General features: G+C 47.0%; 2 protein-coding genes across 13 annotated transcripts in view; one reads left to right on the top strand and one right to left on the bottom strand.

The window, feature by feature from the left end:
* Window positions 1–13: 13 nt before the first annotated feature.
* Window positions 14–14,265, bottom strand: NOXA1 (NADPH oxidase activator 1). The gene is made up of 15 exons (XM_035341993.1): window positions 13,968–14,265; window positions 12,535–12,617; window positions 11,395–11,503; window positions 9,072–9,206; window positions 7,941–8,048; window positions 7,170–7,229; window positions 6,904–6,941; window positions 6,254–6,395; window positions 4,812–4,865; window positions 3,765–3,837; window positions 3,538–3,596; window positions 2,481–2,650; window positions 1,562–1,667; window positions 1,356–1,479; window positions 14–1,128 (listed from the first exon to the last, which is right to left on the bottom strand). The coding sequence occupies exons 1-15, from the start codon at window positions 14,139–14,141 to the stop codon at window positions 1,031–1,033; spliced, it is 1,533 nt and encodes a 510-aa protein (XP_035197884.1). The 5' UTR covers window positions 14,142–14,265; the 3' UTR covers window positions 14–1,030.
* Window positions 14,266–14,724: 459 nt separating this feature from the next.
* Window positions 14,725–18,055, top strand: part of EXD3 (exonuclease 3'-5' domain containing 3) — a 297,653-nt gene continuing 294,322 nt past the window's right edge. For 11 of the 12 annotated variants that reach the window (XR_004755034.1, XM_035341982.1, XM_035341980.1 and 8 more), the window contains exon 1: window positions 14,725–14,802. The gene's annotated coding sequence lies outside the window, so the exon portion shown is untranslated. The remainder of the gene's footprint in view (window positions 14,803–18,055) is intronic. The other variant, XM_035341975.1, reaches the window with a different exon arrangement.

Below are 18,055 nucleotides of genomic sequence, written 5' to 3'. Positions count from 1 at the left end.
ATACAATCAGAACTTGATTTAAGAACTGCCAACTCTGGCTCAGAGTTTATTTTATATTCAAGTTATATAGCTCAGCTTTGTCAGACACTTAATCCACAGCAGGTAGCAGCTCCAGGCACTTGAGTATTTTATCTACATCAGCAGAGTCCAGACCATCTCAGCTGCAGGAACAAGACAGTCATTTCAGTCTTTCAAGCTACAGCTACCAGCCCAGTACTGCACTGCCCAGCCAGAGCCCTCCACAATCCCTCCAAGCCTCTGACAAAGCCCAGGGCTGCTGTGAGCAGTGATGTTTCCACAGCTACCTCTCCTCCGCACTGCAAGACCCCCGTCCACACAGCAGTAAAATCCAGGTATGACTTTTTAAGGGCTTGAGAAAAATATCAAAGGCATCTGGCCTAATAAATGATCAGAGCCCTTTGGCTCTGGCAGATCCATGATGGTCCTAACCCAGGGTGTTATCCCATATACCCCACTGCAAAATAGTTACAAAAGCCTTCTGAAAGAGCAGCAGCTCTCTCTGGTGGAGATAAGAATATGTGGACAAGGGACCCAGGGAGTGCTCTGCTTCCTGCTCACAGTCAGCTTCCCTTTGCTTCATTAGAGTGAGGCTCAGCCTTCCCAGCCTGAACTTAAGCAGCAAGGGAGATAGGGTCAATTCCTCCATGCAAAGGAGCATCTTCCCACCCTGTAGTTTGAGCTCCTGAGCTCTGGCAGACTCTTCTGGTTGCTGCATGGATGTTTCCCATTTCAGATTCTTCCCGCCTCTCTCTGCTCCGTACAAGCGAATCTTTGGCAGTGGAAGCACAGAGGTAAAAATGTCATATCTGGGAACAGGCCATAGTAAATGCTGTCAAATTGCTGGAACAGACCCCATGGGATCTGTTTGTGGGGGTCATCTCCTGTTCAGAGCTCCTGGCTTAGGCTGGCTGTGGCCAAATGAGCTGGTACTGGTGTCTCCTATCCCTGGGAGACAGAACTGATGGCAGTGGGCTCCCTGTGCAGTCACGCTGGAGAAGGCTCCTGTTCCCTATGGGAAGGTAGCACCACAATTGGTCTGGGTTGCAAAGCATTTGGGGAAGATGCCAGTCTTGCCATTGCAGTGTCCTTCAAGCCACTCCTCATTCACTGGGGAAACATAAAGAAGCAAGATTAGCTTTGACCCCTAGGAGCAGGATTAGGGAGAGTTTTTATGGCTGGAATTTAACTCTGGGCAAAACCCAGCGTTAGTCTGCACATCCTGAGGGCACAAGCTTGAAATAGCATCAGTGAAGCCATGCACTCCCCAGTCCTTCCCTGCATCAGACTCTGAAAGCCTGGCCTGGGACAGCCTGCAGACAGGACTGGAGAGCTACCTTCAGAGAGAATATCCAGCACATCTCCCTTGCTGAACTCCAGGTCCCCTGGTCCCTGTGCAGGGTAAGCGTGCTGAGCCAGCATCCGGTAGAGGATGGGTCTGCCTGAGTGGGAGTCCAAGTCCTAGAGCAGAAAGTCAGAATGGAGGTTGCAAGGCAGAGATTAGAGTCCAGCACAGCAGAGAAGCTTGTCACGGCCCACGTACCTGGCAGCAGAGTGTAAGCCTGCCATCTGTCAGCTGCTGCCACATCTTCCCTAGATCTTCCTCTCTTGAAACTGCACCCCGTTCTTTGCCATCTGAATGCCTGTAGCTGCAAGGGTTCATTAACATGGCTCAAATCATCTGATTTGAAGACAAGCTTTGAGGTAATTCTAGCCATCTACCATCTTCAGTCTCCAAAGCTCACTATGTAAACCAGCTCCAGCTTATCACCTTGCACAATGACACGGGGCCATCCTGCCATGGGCAGAAGTGGCACTGTCAGGAAGAGACTCACCTCCTTAGACACTTACTTGAGGGGTAGATCCTAACCTCTCATGACTGCACTGACTGTGTGCCCCTAGGGGTGTTACTGTCAGTGGGATTTCAGCCCAGGACCAATTAACACTTAGGCCAGACTCCCAGATTGATCTGCATTGATCCTAGAGTGTCTTAAAGGCTGAGTTGGGCAGGAAAAATCCAATATACAGCAACTATATCTGTACAGTTTTTCCTTCTGTTCCCCCATTGGTACATTTTCTCTGGAAAGAGCCTCCAGTTAAATGACCCCAATTAGGACCCAAGGAAATGGTGTCAAGCTGTGAGAGGGGAGGTTCAGACTGGATATCAGGAAGAGGTTCTTCACTGAGGGTTGCTGTGCACTGGAACAGTCACAGCACCAAGCTTGTTGGAGTTTATGAAGTGTTTGGACTGTGTTCTTAGTCATATGGTCTGAATTTTTGGGTAGATCTGTGTTGAGCCAGGAGGTGGACTTGATCCTTATGGGTCCTTACCAACTCGGGATATTCTATGATTCTATGATAATTAAATGTTCCCAGAGACCAGACACAATCAGCTGCCTGTGTCCTCAGGGAAATCACTGCTGTCACACACTGCAGGGAAGGCATGCACACTGAGAGCCGACCTCAGCTTCCCACACTCTGCCTGCTGGCTGAAACGCTCTCGTAGAAGGGCCCTCAGCTCCGGCAGAGACGGCACCTCGCCTGCCTTCACCACCACCATGCACTCGCAACGCACTCGCAGCACAGCTGGTCTGTCCAGGATGGATGAAGCATCTCCTTGGGTGTTTGGGATCTGCAGAGAGATGTGGCAGCATGGACATCCTGGTTATTAAGAAAGCTCATCAAAATGAAGACCTTAATGTTGGAGGGGGGAGCTATGTGTTCAAAGCCTGGGATCAAATGTTCTTGCCATGACCCAGAAAGCCTGTTTCTGGGTCTGATCACACAGATACCTCCAACCCCAAACCTATATGAGCATAGCCCCAAGACCTCCAGCCAGCTGAAGAGGTGCAGCCAAGACCCTGTGTCCTGCTGCCTTCTGTCAGAAGTACAGCTGACAAAAAATGATTCCAAAATCCCTACAAACATAGGCAGCAAAGACAAGGCAGCAGGGCTGATCTGCAGCTGACACTGCCAGAGAGGTGCTGTACCCAGGTGGACAGAGGAGCAATTCCAGCTCCATCACACACAGTGGTTGGTAATAACAAAGAAATGCATTGGAGGACATCATCCCTGAAGAAAGCTAGCGTGAGTGAATTATTGTGGTACCCAGACTGACAGGGACACAAAATGTCACACTGGTAAGGGACTGCAGGTAGTTCAAAGACTGCTCTCTCTTGCAAAACGGGCTGCAAAGTGTGTGCCTGAGAACACTGCCATGCCTGGGGCTTTTGGCTCATTGGAAGATGGCAAAAGGGCATTGCCCAGGTAAACTTCAGCTTTGGGTTGCCTCACCAAGCTGTATGGTCACAGACATGGGAGTAGTGGAGGAAAGGCCTCTCTGGAATGGCAAAATGGACAGAGGAAGAGTTGTTTTTTTTTGTTTGTTTGTTTGTTTGTTTGTTTGTTTGTTTTTTCCCCAGTGGTTTTGGGGCAGCTCAGGAATTTTGGAGGATCTGATCTTTGCACTTTTTACAACCTCCTGAGGCTGTGACAGCTTCAGTTTGTGAAACACTTTACCTCAAAGCCCATCTGGGAACCAGCATCATTTGCAGAAGCATTCACTCCACCAGGAGATTCTGCAGAAAAGAGCACAGAAACAGACCCTGTAGTCAGCAAAGGCCCCACATAGATCTTCTGCAACCCACTAGCACACAGGCATCCTCTCCGTACACCCCTAAAGCTGGGGGCTTTGGGCACACCAGCTTCACAAAACACCCACTCAGGTCCTTGGCCCGGGAGACTACCTGGTGTCTGCTTCACATGGAGTCGGTTGGGAGGCACCTGGGCAGGAGGGAGAGGAATCCCAGTGCTGATCTTCTGCAACAGAACAGCATCAGAAAGGAGTGAGGAGAAGACATCAGAGAGTGAGCAAGGCCAGTGTTCAGGGCAGAGCCTACAACAGGTTATAAATTTCAGGGTGCAACCCCAGAGAGAACCCCAGGGAGACCAGTTCATGAAGCAAATGCCCAAGTGCATGCTATGGCCAGGGATTCATTTGGAGGAAAAAATCATAGGAATATTAAAACAACCATAAGCTTGAAAAATCTCTCAGAGGCAACTAGGGTCTGAGTCACACCTTGCTGCGTTGGATTTGGATTGAGAAGAATTGAGATCACATATGGAGATGCCTGTGGGGGACATGGGAGACGAAGGAAGTTTTCCTGAGTCAAAGGTGAGGGTTGAGGGTTTAGGAACATGGCCTCCAGGCAAAAAAAAAACTGTGCCTGTTTAAGATATTACTATCCCACTGCAGATTTCCCTGCTTTTGATCTGCTGCCAAACTAGAACATGCAGACACTCCTCACCCGCTTCTGTGCTAAGTCTGGTGGCTGTAGACATCAAGGGAACAGGCTGGGGGCTGAACGATCACGTCTCATGCCCTCAAACTCATTGTGACAACAATATGACAGTTGGTCAGGAGAGCTGTGGCAGCTGCTCCTGTTTGTGTGATCCGTCAGCCAACTGCAGATAAGAGACAACAATACCTATATCGGCCTGTGATACAAACCACTGTGGCCTGGATATGTGTCTAAGCCCCTATATTTTGCTGTAAAGAGATCAGATGTATAGAAAAAAATAAGCATTTTTCCTGCTTTTAACTCTTCTGTTGTTCCAGTTCAAAAGCACTTAGTCCTCATTTAAAGTGTCTGAGCTCAAACATTGTGTCTGAGCTCAAACACTGTGTTTACCTTACACCGCTCTTCTATTCTGTGATAGTCTTACAAACAGATGTCCTGAATGTATTTCTCAGTCCCTTCCTCTCTCCCTAGGTTGCAAGTTTGTCAGCTCACCCCTTTATCCATCTTTGAGGCAGGCTCCAGAAGAGAGGTCGGTATGCGCAGCTTCTGTGGGACACAAAGCACAGAACTGAGATAGGAGATGCTGCTGTGGCAGTTCCAGCCTACCCAAGTCCATCTTCTGTTAACACCAGTTTGCACTGCTTCTGCCCTTGCAAAGAACTGTTGCCTTTTCACCCTATTGCAAATGTGCCCACGGCACGCCCAGGGATGAGCCCAGTATCCCATATGGTTTGTGCTCAGAAACCAGTGAAAAAAATCCAAGGGTCCTTTTACATCTTTTTCTGATGAAAGCAGTGTGGCTACTGGAGTGGCTGTGATGTGACAGACCGAACACCAACCCACGTCCACCACCCTGCTCCTAAAACAGATGCTCAGGGAGAGAAGCAAAAAGGATGTCAAGGGGTACCAGCCCATTTACTGTGACTTTTATCAATCACTGCTATAGAGCTATTAATTTCAACTGATCACTGAGAGTAATTATGTTCACTTTTTTTCCAGTATGTGTAATGATTTACTCTTCTTGACTTTGAATTTTGTCTGACAATTTACTGACCAGTCAACCATTATATTCAAATCCTTCTGTAGCTCTTCACTGTTAGCTCCAGGTCTATGATATGTTGAATGATTTGGCTGTCTGTCATGGAACATTATCACCTTAAGAAGCACCATATCACTACCACTATTACGTTATCACTTAAAGATATGCTAAATGCTGAGGCAACAGCAGATTCTCTGTTGGGACATCCTTTATTAAAAACAGACAAACAAAAACACCTGTACATTTATGCCCACCCTTTTTTTCTCTTTTAAGCTGTAACCAGCCCTCACAGCGCTGCCCCTTGTGCTTAACCAACTCCCTTTTTTGTGGTTTTATGAACAATCTTTTTATTTATTTATTTGAAATACAGGCTAACAATACAGGCTAACAATACTGGCTCAACCTAATCCAGGTGTGCACTGACTTTTTCAAAGAATGTATGTAGATGTGAGAAATGGCTTATGTCAACAAAAAATTTTCCATGTTTTCATATTTATCTGTTTCTATTCAATCTCTTTATAAATCATATATAGTTAGGGACCAGGCCATCTCCTTGGCTCTGTCAAAACTCCCTGGTGACAAATACTGCTCTAAAATGTGGCCCTTCATGACTGTCATCCTACCAGATTCCACCACAGGGTCCCATACAGTAGAGAGCACAAATGCCCACAAAGGCGCCCTTGTGTGCACAGAGGTGAATGGGAGAAGCTGATGGGAGCCAAGCATCAGAGACACCTATGGGTAGTAACTGGTCTGTGGAAATGAGCTCCTGAACTCATCCTCAGCTATGCAGTGCTATAAATGGGTCCCCAAGGATGTGTTCAGTGGACTGCAGTGAGCTTCTGTTCACAGCAGGACTGTGGTCTCTGCTGGAAAACCCATCTGTTTCCCTTACCTGTCCGTCATGTATGGCTGTAGCCCAGCCATCTGCTCCTCTTGCTAGTACAAAGACCAAACTGTTGGCTTTCACTGCCAACTTCTCTGAGTCCTCAATGTAATAATGGGACAAAACTCGATAGTAGCCAGATTCACGGTCTCTGGAAAGAAAGAATGAAAATAATGATAAACATCTTCCAGATCAAAACAATGACTAAATTCAGCCTTGAAGTTCTGTTGGTACAAGATCACCAAACCAAACAACTTTCATGATTTTTGAACCAGGTAGTGAACACACTTTGTCCTGGAAACTAGGACTAGACAGCTGAGCAGCTTCTGCTGCTGACCTGAGCAGGTTCTACAGCCTCTCTGCTCCCATTTCCCAGGCACAACATGATCCTTGCCTGTATCCCAAAATCATTGAATCAGTTCTTTCAAACTGCCCTGATATCTTTATACAAGAGCTGCTATGAAACTGTCAAACTCTTTTCAGTTGCAGTATCTCCTGCAGCCACAAACCTTTGTGCATTTTGTGTTCACCCCACCCTTTGGGGGAGGTGGCTGTGGATCATAAAGAGTCCTCAAACAAAGACATCAAAGGAGAAAACGCGACTTTCTAAGCAGAAATAGTAATAGCAGAATTAGACCAGGCTGGAACTGAACACTTACCGTACTGCATCAGCACTGGGTTCATAAAAGCCCTGTTTCTGTGGGGGAAACAACAGAATCTATTTATAACAGCATGCAATATAGCAAAGGCACTGTCTTATTTACTGCCCCTCAGAAAGGGGTAGACCTTCACATGTGGTATTTTCTGTCTTCCCCTTTTAACCACATTCATCATACACTCTTACCATGACAGAGTTAGGATCTGAAGCCCTACATGGAGCTCCCTGACTGCTCCATCCCACCTTTCACAGCTATGTCCTGCTCACCTGAGGCCTGAGAGGTTCAAAGCCAATGTACTCATCATTGGGAATGATGGACGAAATCACCTGTGGGAGAAGAAATTGTGAATCCAAGGTGGATGAAGAGATTTCCTGCAAGATTATCCACTCAGACCCACTTCATAAAGTAGGGCCACGCACATAGTGGAAAATGAGAGCTAGACTCCCAAAAGAGCTTCAGCTGTTTTTGTCCTTTTTTTTCATTGTTTCAAAGTTCTTCAAAACTATGTGAATGAATTACTTTCCTGTTCCTTTATTCACGTAAGAGCTCTGTGGCCTATGGCACTTCTGATGAATGTACTGGGCACAGAAGGGATCAGAGAAATTCTCTGCTGACTTGCATTAAAGTATGTGGCAAAGCATTTGTCTCCCAAACACACGTTTGTCCCAGCAGGAAGGCAGTAATATGTAGGAGCAAGCTGGAGGAAAGCACTCCTTTGAAAATGTCGTTGTCAGCAAAATGACAACCACAAGGTTCCCTAAACACACTCAGCTTTTTCAGAGTTTAGGTGACTAAGACTCAAAGCTTTCTTTAGCAGCAATGTGCAATTTTGATAGAAGAGGTGTCAATTCTAACAGATTTTGATTTGTGTGTCTAAGATGCCTTGACTGACTGCAAGTCCTGATGGTTCTGCCATTGGGTCTTCACTAGTGCACTGCCTGATTGCTGGGGTGTCCAGCAATAATGCTCTCTGGAGATGTCAGGAGGTGGAATTTTTATCTGCTTGCTCTTAATCTTAATCTAAACATGTCTTTTACCTTGGGTTTACCCAGGAAATCTTTTGAATCCAGCTGTTCAACTTCCTTCTTCCGTGGTCTGAAAAATTCTCCAAGGGGAACCTGCATCGGCTCTAAAGATAGATGATTCTAGGGCAGGGAAATAAGATAAAGGAAAACTATCACTTAATATTAAATGAAATATGGCAGCAGTGAAAAGCAAGTATAGCTTCTGTGTGTGTGTGAAACCAGCTCCAGGAAGACAATGGAGCAAAAAATATAGCTGTGAACTTGAAAAAGGTCACTCAGGTTTAACAAGCACATGAAAATTGTGCTTTGATTAAACACTACCTAGTGTTTAATCAAAGGCTGACTCTGTCAGCATGGGATGGGTGGGAAGGGAGGGCAGTAGAGTAAGGCTTATTAAAAAAATTCCTGAGCAGTTTCGCTAGTTGATTTCTGATGGTTTTGTTTTGTCAGTCTATGTAACCAATGAATATCATGCAAATAGCAAGTGTAAATCATATGCTCATGTAAAATGCGGTCATGATACTAAAAGAGATGGTCAGATTTAAAAGTGATAAATCTTTAGAAAGGATACAAGTAAGATAAGGGAAAAGGGAAAGTAAATTGGAGACCTGTAAGTTGTTCCTGATCATAAAAAAGTCTAACTGAAAAGTATTATTTAGAGCCAGCTCCAGAAACATGATTACACTCTATTCAAGCTCTAAATGTGATCGCCATTTATGTCTGAGCTGCCACTAATAATCACTGAGGCCAAAAGAATTCAAAAAAGTCAGAGAGTTTCATGAAAAGTGAGACCATCAAAATCTGCACTTGAAGGGGTACTGCAGTTAAACACTCTATAAGACAACTTGTTCTATAGTACATGTATGAATATAACTAAGCTCCTGAACAGCGGGGACTAGAAAGTACCCTCCCCAAGTTGAGAGGTTATCCCATAATTCCCAACTCAGGTGTTTCTATGGAATTACTAGATTAGCTGAAGTTTGGTAGGGCATCACACAGAAATGGCTTAGACTGTCCCCAGGAGACCAAGCAGGTGGGTTGACAGGAAAACCTGAACAAATAAAATAATTAGCATATTTTTATCTTGGATTTATCATCTTGAGCCAAAGGCACACCCCCAGGAACCCACAGACGTGGTCTTACCTGCACCTGCTCAAGGGCCAAGGCCAACATTGCTGTTCTTCCTTCAGGTCTCCACACGACAGCCTTGTCTAGGGTGACTCTGGCTTCCTGCCACTGCTGCAGCTGGCACTGTGCTGCTGCAGTGCTGTACAGCACCTGAGGCCAGCAAGGAGGGAGCAGAGCTGTCTGCCTGCTGCTCAGAGGGCTGCAACTGAGCAACCACCCAGTGCAACATACAAAGCTCAGCCAAGCAAGAGGGACCCGGCACAGAAACACTATGAATATGGCAGCAGCCCAAACCTGCTCCCCTGATTACAGGAGAGGCACTGTGAGGAGCACAGCTGAAAAAAAAAAATCATAATCAGAGTGGAAAGAGATAAAGGCTGTACTCCCAGCTGGGAGCTGGCAGTCCAGTTCTGTTCAAGGCAAGGAGTGGCATGGGGAAGAGCAGATGAACGCTCTGCTACCACACAGGTTTTGATCTTATTCCTTCTGTGTCTAAGAAGCCAGTGAGGACTTCCTTGGCAAGTTGCATGGGTTCTTTTATGCATGTAACTAGATAATATTTTTTGCTGTGCAGAATTATTCTGATTCTCTTTTGCTTTGGAATAACTTAACTAAAATTGTTGTCCATTGCAGTGGGCTCTGAATGTGTAAATTGTTAGCTGCAGCTTGTTACCCAGCATGTAAGTACATTTTTTGCTGAAGTGGCGAAGTGTGGAAGTATCACGAACTGGGTGTCAGGAAGCCTCAATTTATATGCTTAAGTAAGAGGATGATAACTCTTTCCTTCTTGTCACTGGCCAACAGTTAGTGTACAGAAACGCTGCTGGCCTACAAGACAGAAGTGTGGCCCAATAGCCTCCCTCTAGTTTCTTACTATTTTACGTAATGGTTATCAGTTTGTAAACTGCTTTGTGATATCTGGATGTGAGCTGTGCTTGGGACAGATGTTTAGGTAGTAGGATGCTTTTCCTTCACTCCTTCATCACCATAGAAAATTGTTCTTTTGGGGTAGAATGGTCATGTTGAACACCTATTGGAACTGTAGAGATACTCCCTCTTGGAAAGACAAGGCAGCAGCTTTCACTCAGCTCAGTAGAAGTACTAAAGCCCTGAAAGAGGCAAAAAATCTCGGGATTTCTAAACCATCCACCAAATTTTCCTTTGCTTTGAGAGGACCAGATACAGCCTTTGAGAGGCCATGCCTGGGGAAAGCTGATGGCACAGTTCTGCAGAAGGCTTTTGTCTGCCTAATTTTAAAATGAGCTGTAGGTAGATGTCAGAGTGAGATAGAAATGAATCAGGATGTAGATCCTGAGTCCAGAGTGTCAGCACAGTGAGGGCACCCTGGTCATATGTAGAGTATGTGGAGCAAGGGGCTAGATATTCATATCAAAGAGCACCAACTTCCTCCTAATGAAATTGGGCACTCATGTAGCTTGGGCCCTGTGCTTTTTAAAGGGAACCTGTTATTTCTAGGTGTGTCTGAGCTCAACGAAAGCAGTACTGTGGCACTGAAACTGTTAAATACAGTAAGGTTTGGGTAGTGTTACAGATGCCAAGGATAGCTTCTTCCTGCCAGGTATAACGAGCACAGAAATTAAACAAGGCTGAATGACTGGTTCATGGGCATGCTTGATTTGAGTTGCACAATGACTCCTCTTTGCAGGCGTATGGGATTAAATACTTATTTCCTGTATCTACTTTTCTGTCTGTGTGCAAGAACTCAGGACAGAACACAAAATGAACCCTCGCAGTAATGCATGCACGGTTTCTAGGAGTCATTTACAATCTCAATATTACAAACATTTATAATCAGTTCATACAGATTTTTATGAACAGGAGGTGGCAGGTCAACTCTGTGGAAAAATATAAAAGCTGCAGTGTGAAGTGTTATAGAAGCAATATGCAGCTTGATGCCTAGTATGTAGGTTAGACAGAGATATTGTTGAGACAAGTTGCTACATTTGGAAAGATGGCTCTTGTGCACATGAGCTTTTTAAAAATCTTCACTCTGGACAGATTTTGTTCCTATCTGTCTATATTTCAACCTAACTTTCATGCATATTTATACAAGTAAGCTTAAAAAAAGGCAAATTCCTGGGGATCTGCTCCAAACAATTTCACTTTTCAAACAGTAATTTGTTACAACTCTTCAGAAATGACATTGTTTTGTGACCTTTATTTTTAAGGAAACTTAATTATAAAAGCACAAACAGAAATTTCTTACTGTCCTAATGTACTGTCTTGAAAAGCTCTTGGGTTACTAGTGCCTACTGCTGAAAACATGATAAATACCCCCAACAGAGGGGAAGGATGACTGAGACAGATTGGCCCTTACCTCCCATGCATAGAGAATGTGCCTCAGCCCCAGCTGCTTGTAATCAATGAAAGGATTTTGTCTTAGATGACTGAAGGCCATCTGATAGTCAGAGAGAGCTTCTTCATACCTACAATGTAGAGATGACAGGTGAAACTGAGACTTCAAAAAGCTAAAGACTCTAATACGAAGTTCAAGAATCAAACTAGCAAGCAAACTAGCAATGTATTCTTCCTGACAGGCTAGATGAGGAGAGATGCACCAGAGACATGTCATCTTGTGACCACAAAACTTCCTGTCCTATTGGGTAGTTCATACAAAATGAACAAGGTGCATCCCTTCTCTAGGATTATCTGCATTATTTTACTATTTGGGAAAAACAATAGGCTTTGACACCTGAAGCACAGTTGCATTGCCAAGGATGAGAAAATGTAAAGAACAAAGGTTAACAAATGGCATAAGCTCCCTCCCCAGCTTGCTCCTGGCAGTTTTGTCCCAGCAGACATCTCGGGGTAGAAGCAAGGGCTGGGAAACACCTGCTGATGGTGAGCATACATGAATGGCCAGAGCACTGCCAGTAGAAATTTGGAGAAACTCTAAAGATAAGGAGGGGATTACTCTGAATTTATACCAGCTATACAACTGAAATCAAAACAGGTTCCTGCTGAGGTTTCAGGCTATGAAATGTGGGAAGGGCTGTGCAGTGGTTACCTGATCAAGAGCTGGAGGGGAAACAGCTCTAGGCCAGGGCAGGGCACTACCATCCATGAGCCTGCCAGCAGACTGTGTTTTTGGGAAGGCCAAACTTGCATATAACATGCGAAGACACACCAACTAGTACAAGTATATTTTCATTCCCAGTGAAAAACTGGATGGTAATATAATCTCCCATCAGTCCTGCATATAGGAGTGGCTTCTTTCTGTGTGTGTACATGACAATAATGTCATATTAGCCAACTCTGGGGTCCTGGAGTTGTGCAGCTCACATTTTCTCAGTTCTCCTGTGTAAATGGGAGATAAGACTTGCTGACCTGTGACATGGTTTACAAGACCAGATCAGACCTTATGAACTGCTTAAAATTACTGGAAGAGTGAATTTTAGGAATAACTTTTTAGTGAAAGGAGAAAACCAGAGAATAAACAGGCAAGAGCATTACTTACATTTCCAACTGCAGATAAACGAACCCCCTCTGAAAATAGCCAACAGCGAGGGAATTGTCCTTGGTAACTGTTTTACTGAATGCCTAAAGATAAAAACACAGATATCCTGGGGATCAGTTAGGATCTCTAATGTCAGTGTCTGGGCATATGTACCCAGCTGGGTGCAGAAGGTATCCCTGGGCTTGTGATCAGCTTGTCTTGTCTAAGAAATGTGGGCCTGTGATCCAGGCCAAAGGGCAGGAGATGGCTTCAAGTCACTTTTCAGGTCTTGGCTCTGTATGAGATAAGCTTCACGATTTTATCCTTCCTTGGGAAAACAGACTGACAGTAACAAATGAACCATGTTTGCCACATGATGTTTTATAATCTGCAGAGCCTGTTGCCTTGAGCAGAGCTTGCCCTGATAACTGGCTGTTTGAAATGCCTGTGGTGATGAGCGTATAAAGGGAGAAAACTGAAGGAGTTCACAAACTGCATCTACAAATCGGTATTTCTAATCCCAGTTTCCCAGCTGAGTAGAGGTAATTACCAGGAAAGCTGGAAACAGCATGTGACCAGTGGTCAAAGTGATTTTCTGCTCTGCTTTGTCTTAGTATCTTTCTGAGAAAGCTAGGAGGTATCCTACACTCACCATTGCAATGAGATGGTACGTAGATAATGAATCAAGCCTGCAACCCCAGACTTTCCTTACATTGTGTAAACAGGGACAGCATTGCAATGGGGAAAATATGTTGCAGGACATTAAGGAGTGACTGCTCCTCGGCAGAGGTGGCTGGCTTCTCCCATGACTCAGCCAGCACACTTTACTTTGTCTGCTCTACTGTGCTATAAAAGACAGACAACCAACTGTTGATGTAAGCAGAAGCATAACTGAGCTGCTTCCCCATAGGTGCCCATTTATTGGGGCTGGAAACAGGCTCTTGGGCACCATCATGCTGCTGTCTCGCAGCAATGGCCCTGCTCGGTGCTGCCACAGCTCTGCTCCAGTCCCTTCCACAACAGCCTGCACTCCTCTTTGTGCTGTTTAAGACAAAGTACTTATCTCTTTGTTGGGCAGCTGATAGAGAGATATGCATACAGGCTGGCTGCTAGATGCTGAAAATGTTTATCTCAGCACACCTGTCAGGTAGCTAGCTCACTTTCCAAAAGACAGTGCTAGTCCAGGATAGCAACTTCTTTTGGAGAAATCTTAGCTCGTGCGGGATTACTTAGGGATGTGCAGAGCTGCAGCACTCCGTTTTATACCCACACCATCAAGACTCACACCCAAGCTATCAGCCCGACACGTTGAGTAAGGAACACTGGATTTTAAGTAGTTTGAGAAAGGTGTCTCAAAAGAGTGCATTCAAGCACTAATCCCCCAGAAATCAAGGTGAGGAAAGCACCATCCGCCCGAGACAGCGCCCGGCCCCAGCCCGCCGCCATCCCCTCACCCGCAGGGCCTCCTCCAGCCTCCCGGCCCGCAGGTGCACGCAGCCGATGTTGAAGCAGATCCTGGACGGCGGCTCCTCGATGCCGCAGAAGATGTCCAAGGCCGCGTCCCAGTCGCCACCGTCCGCCGCCAGCACTCCCTGGTGCCAGCGCCTCAGCAGCTCCCGGTAAGCCATGGCCTGCGCCCTCCGGCCCCGCGGCTCCCAGCCGGCGCCCCGGCTCCCAGCGGGCGCTGCCCCGGGCGGGAGGTGCTGAGGAGGGAGGTGGCCGCCGCGCCCAGCGCCCTCCTTCCCGGGGCCGGCGGGGGAGGCCAGAAGCCGGGAGCCGGCCCCGCTGCCGCCCCATAGGCCCCGCTGTGTGGAGCGCGGGGGCCGCGCGGGCCCGGCCGTGCTTCTGGGGAGAAGGGCGACGTGAGAGGGCGAGGGGCGCACGGCGCCGGCTCTGCTTGGCCGTGACAGCGAAGGGCGGCTCAGAAAGCCCCCCGAGTAGAATCTCTGGCGGTGCCCCTTGCGGGGCAGGGGCAGGACAGGCACAGCCCGTGAAGCGTTGGTTTTATTCGTTGAAATGCAGAGATATTGTCACGGCCGCGTCTGGGTGCACCTCAAGCACAGCACGCGCAGCGGGTCAATACGGTAAACTCTCGGGTCATTACGGTAAATTCCACTCACACACACACCGGGCTCGCGGGGTTACTACGGACATCAGCGCCCCCTGCAGGCTCCGCGCCGCGGTCGGTGCTGCCGCCAAGGGGGGCCGGCGGCGCGGCGGCACCGGGCGCCGGGGGTTCCGCGCCGAGCTGACCCGCGGGCCGGCGCCGAGCAGCGGCGGCGGCGGCAGGTGAGGGGCAGCGGCCGGCAGCTCGCGGGGGGGGGAGGGGGACCCGGAGCCCCGGGAGCGCGAGGGGCGGGCGGTCCGCAGACGGGATAGAGCCGCGCGGCCTCGGCCAGGTCCCCGGTGCTGCCTCGGGGCTGAGGGGGAGCCTGGAGGCTGGGGCGGAGGAGGCCGGGCAACGGCGGTGACTCGGCGGGGAAGCGGCTGCCGAGGGGGAGCTGCTGTGCGTGACCCGCTGCGTAGCTCACGGGCGGCCCCTGAGGTTGCCGAGGGCGAGTTGGCCGCGGTCAGCGGAAGCGAAGGGCGCCCTGCTTTAGGCAGCAGAGGCAGCGCCGTGCTTTCAAACGGAGAGGCTTAGTTTTAAACCAGTCGGCAGAATTCTCTGTTACTGATCTTTAAGTACTTTTGGAAAATCGGGGGAACAATTCAGCAGGATTGGAAGTGCCGCAAGTGTTGTCCGTACACGTGGACAGATGAAATGTATTGGTGGGGGAGGGGGGAAACTGTAGGTTTGGTAACGTGATGTCTATTGCAGAGTTAAGATATAACAGGAGGTGACCGTCCCCCTGTACTCTGCTCTGGTGAAATATCCACGTGATTGGGGGGAAATCAGGGATGTTGTCAGTGAGTCACCTTCTGGGACTCTATTTACTCTGCTTGTTCTTCCTCTGCTTGGCTGCAGGAATAGCAGGATTATTTATTTGTGTTGCTGGTAGCACTTTAGTTCCAAATTAAGATGGGTTTAACTGATTTTATGCTTTTGGGTGAAAATCTGCTTTAAGGGGGAAGCACACTTTTCTTACAGAGGAAAGTTGATTAAGGTAGTGTCCACTGTTCTCTAGATTGTCAGAGTTGGCCACAGAGAACAGACACTGAGGGGGGTAAATTGGTGTGCTGTCGTAGTCCAGAGAATCCCCTTCCTCATGTAATAACTCTTCCCCGTATGTTTGCAATCTGCTCCGTGTTTGAGGTCAAAAAGGGTTTTCCAGACAAGTCTGATTAACGCATGAGAAGAGTTTTTCACCTCCAGCAAGAACATGGTTTTCATGCTGGGACTTTCTGCTGACACTGTTTCTGTCTCACCAGGTTCTTGCAAAGGGTGGATCTATTTGTGTCCATTTATTGTTTTGAGAGGATGAGAGTGCTTTCAGGGTAGTAGGTTTTGTAAAAAAGTATATGAGATGATGGACTCAACTAGAACATCTGTTGACTCATTCAGAAATTATGACTTTTGATTAAAAAAAAAAAAAAAAAAAAGCCTCCTGCTCCTTACTTCCATTAATACTGAAACTACCTCACATAGCACTGTGTTTTTTGGTGTTCTTTCTGGTTTTCTTTGGAAGCAGGCTCATGGCTGCATGACAGCTTTTTGGCACAAGTGTCACTAATAGCCATAACTTATGTTCCCATGGTTTTTCTCACTGTTTATGTGCACACAATAGAGCAGGAATAATCAGCAATTTTAGCATGTGGAGTAGAACCAGCAAAACGTATAATCTAGAATGTAAATGATCTGTCAGAAAATGCTGTCTGCTACAAGTAATCATAAAACACACAAAAAAATGTTGGTGCTTACAGTTAGAGCAAACTTATGAGCTTTGTCAGGGGAGCTGAATATGCTGCTCATATGAAACTGCATCAGAGCAGAAAACAGAAGTAACTTATGTTGTGAAGAAAAGGAGAAGTAGGTACTCTCTGTCTGCTGAGTATATACTCAGCAGTGCTCAGAGCTTAATGCAGAGGTAGGTAGGACAGTTCACAGTTATTAAGAGGATCTGGTCTGTTCATCTAGGCTCTTTGGCAACCAAAGCAGTTGTTCCTGTGTAAAGTAATTTTGCTCAAACTTGCACTGAATACTTGAAATATATGAAGTGATGGAGCCTGAGAAGAGCAGGGATGAGGGGGCACAGGACACCTCTGGGCTAACTAAGAAACAGCAAGCGTTCTTCTCCTGAACCAAGTTTTAATAATTCAATTCAAAGGCAATTACTGAGCTTGAGCAGTATGCCAGTGGCTTAAAAAAATAATTCTTACTTTTTTTGTAGCTGCTTCCAAATGCTTGATGCTATGCAGTCAAATAAAGACAGCCTACAGAGGGAGCTCCCTGTTGTAATCATGTGCATTGCAGGAAGGGGTGACTGTAATTAACTGAAAAGCGTATCAGAGGAATACAATTGCATTAACAGAAATGAGATATGCTAACTGCTGAGCATCTTTCTGCTTCCAACTTTCAACTTTTAATTGAATTAATGTTTAGTAAATTGATATAGTGGGGGAAGAATTGTGGTAGATGTCAGTGATTTAAAAAGCCTGAAAAATTCTTCCAAGAGACAATGAGAGAGGGGAGTATGTATGCATGGGATAATGGAAGGCTGAGGAGAAACTCCAGTTATATGTATATCAGAAGAGAAGTCTGGAAAGCTCTTTTCCCAGAGGATGAAAGTCTTGTTTCTTTTCATAGAATCATACAATATCCCGAGTTGGAAGGGACCCTTAAGGATCATCGAGTCCAACTCCTGGCACCACACAGGCCTACCCAAAAATTCAGACCATGTGACTAAGTGCACAGTCCAAATGCTTCTTAAATTCCGACAAGCTTGGTGCAGTGACTACTTCCCTGGGGAGCCTGTTCCAGTGTGTGACCACCCTCTTGGTGAAGAACCTCTTCCTGATGTCTGGCCTAAACCTCCCCTGCCTCAGCTTGACACTGTTCCCTCGGATCCTATCACTGGTGACTAAAGAGAATAGGTCAACGTCTGCCCCTCCACTCCCCCTTGTGAGGAAGCTGTAGACCGTGATGAGGTCTCCCCTCAGCCTCCTCTTTTCCAGGCTGAACAGGCCAAGTGACCTCAGTCGCTCCTCATATGTCTTCCCCTCTAGGTCCTTTACCATCTTCGTTGCCCTCCTCTGGACACTCTCCAACAGTTTCACATCCTTTTTGTGCCGTGGTGCCCAGAACTGCACACAGTACTCGAGGTGAGGCCGCACCAGCGCAGAATAGAGCGGGACAATCACTTCCTTCAACTGACTAGCGATGCCATGCTTGATGCACCCCAGGATACGGTTGGCCCTTCTGGCTGCCAGGGCACACTGCTGGCTCATGTTCAACTTGCTGTCAACCACAACCCCCAGATCACTCTCTGTGGGGCTGCTCTCCAATGTCTCGTCACCCAGTCTGCCCGTATAGCCAGGGTTGCCCCGTCCCAGGTGCAGGACCTGGCACTTGCTCTTGTTAAACTTCATGCAGTTGGTGATCACC

The sequence above is a fragment of the Oxyura jamaicensis genome, chromosome 17 (genome assembly GCF_011077185.1).
Source record: "Oxyura jamaicensis isolate SHBP4307 breed ruddy duck chromosome 17, BPBGC_Ojam_1.0, whole genome shotgun sequence".
Lineage (NCBI taxonomy): Eukaryota > Metazoa > Chordata > Aves > Anseriformes > Anatidae > Oxyura > Oxyura jamaicensis.
Note: the sequence above shows the minus strand (reverse complement) of the source record. Positions and strands in the feature narration are given on the sequence as shown.

Bases quoted from the DNA above. Each gene is read 5' to 3' on its own strand.
- NOXA1 (XM_035341993.1), bottom strand. From the start codon at position 14,141: ATGGCTTACCGGGAGCTGCTGAGGCGCTGGCACCAGGGAGTGCTGGCG. The intron at 6,942-7,169 runs GTGAGCAGGACA...TTTCCCCCACAG, and splicing joins TTGAACCTCTCAGGCCTCAG to AAACAGGGCTTTTATGAACC. The intron at 1,480-1,561 runs GTACGTGGGCCG...TTTCTGCTCTAG, and splicing joins GGCTTACACTCTGCTGCCAG to GACTTGGACTCCCACTCAGG.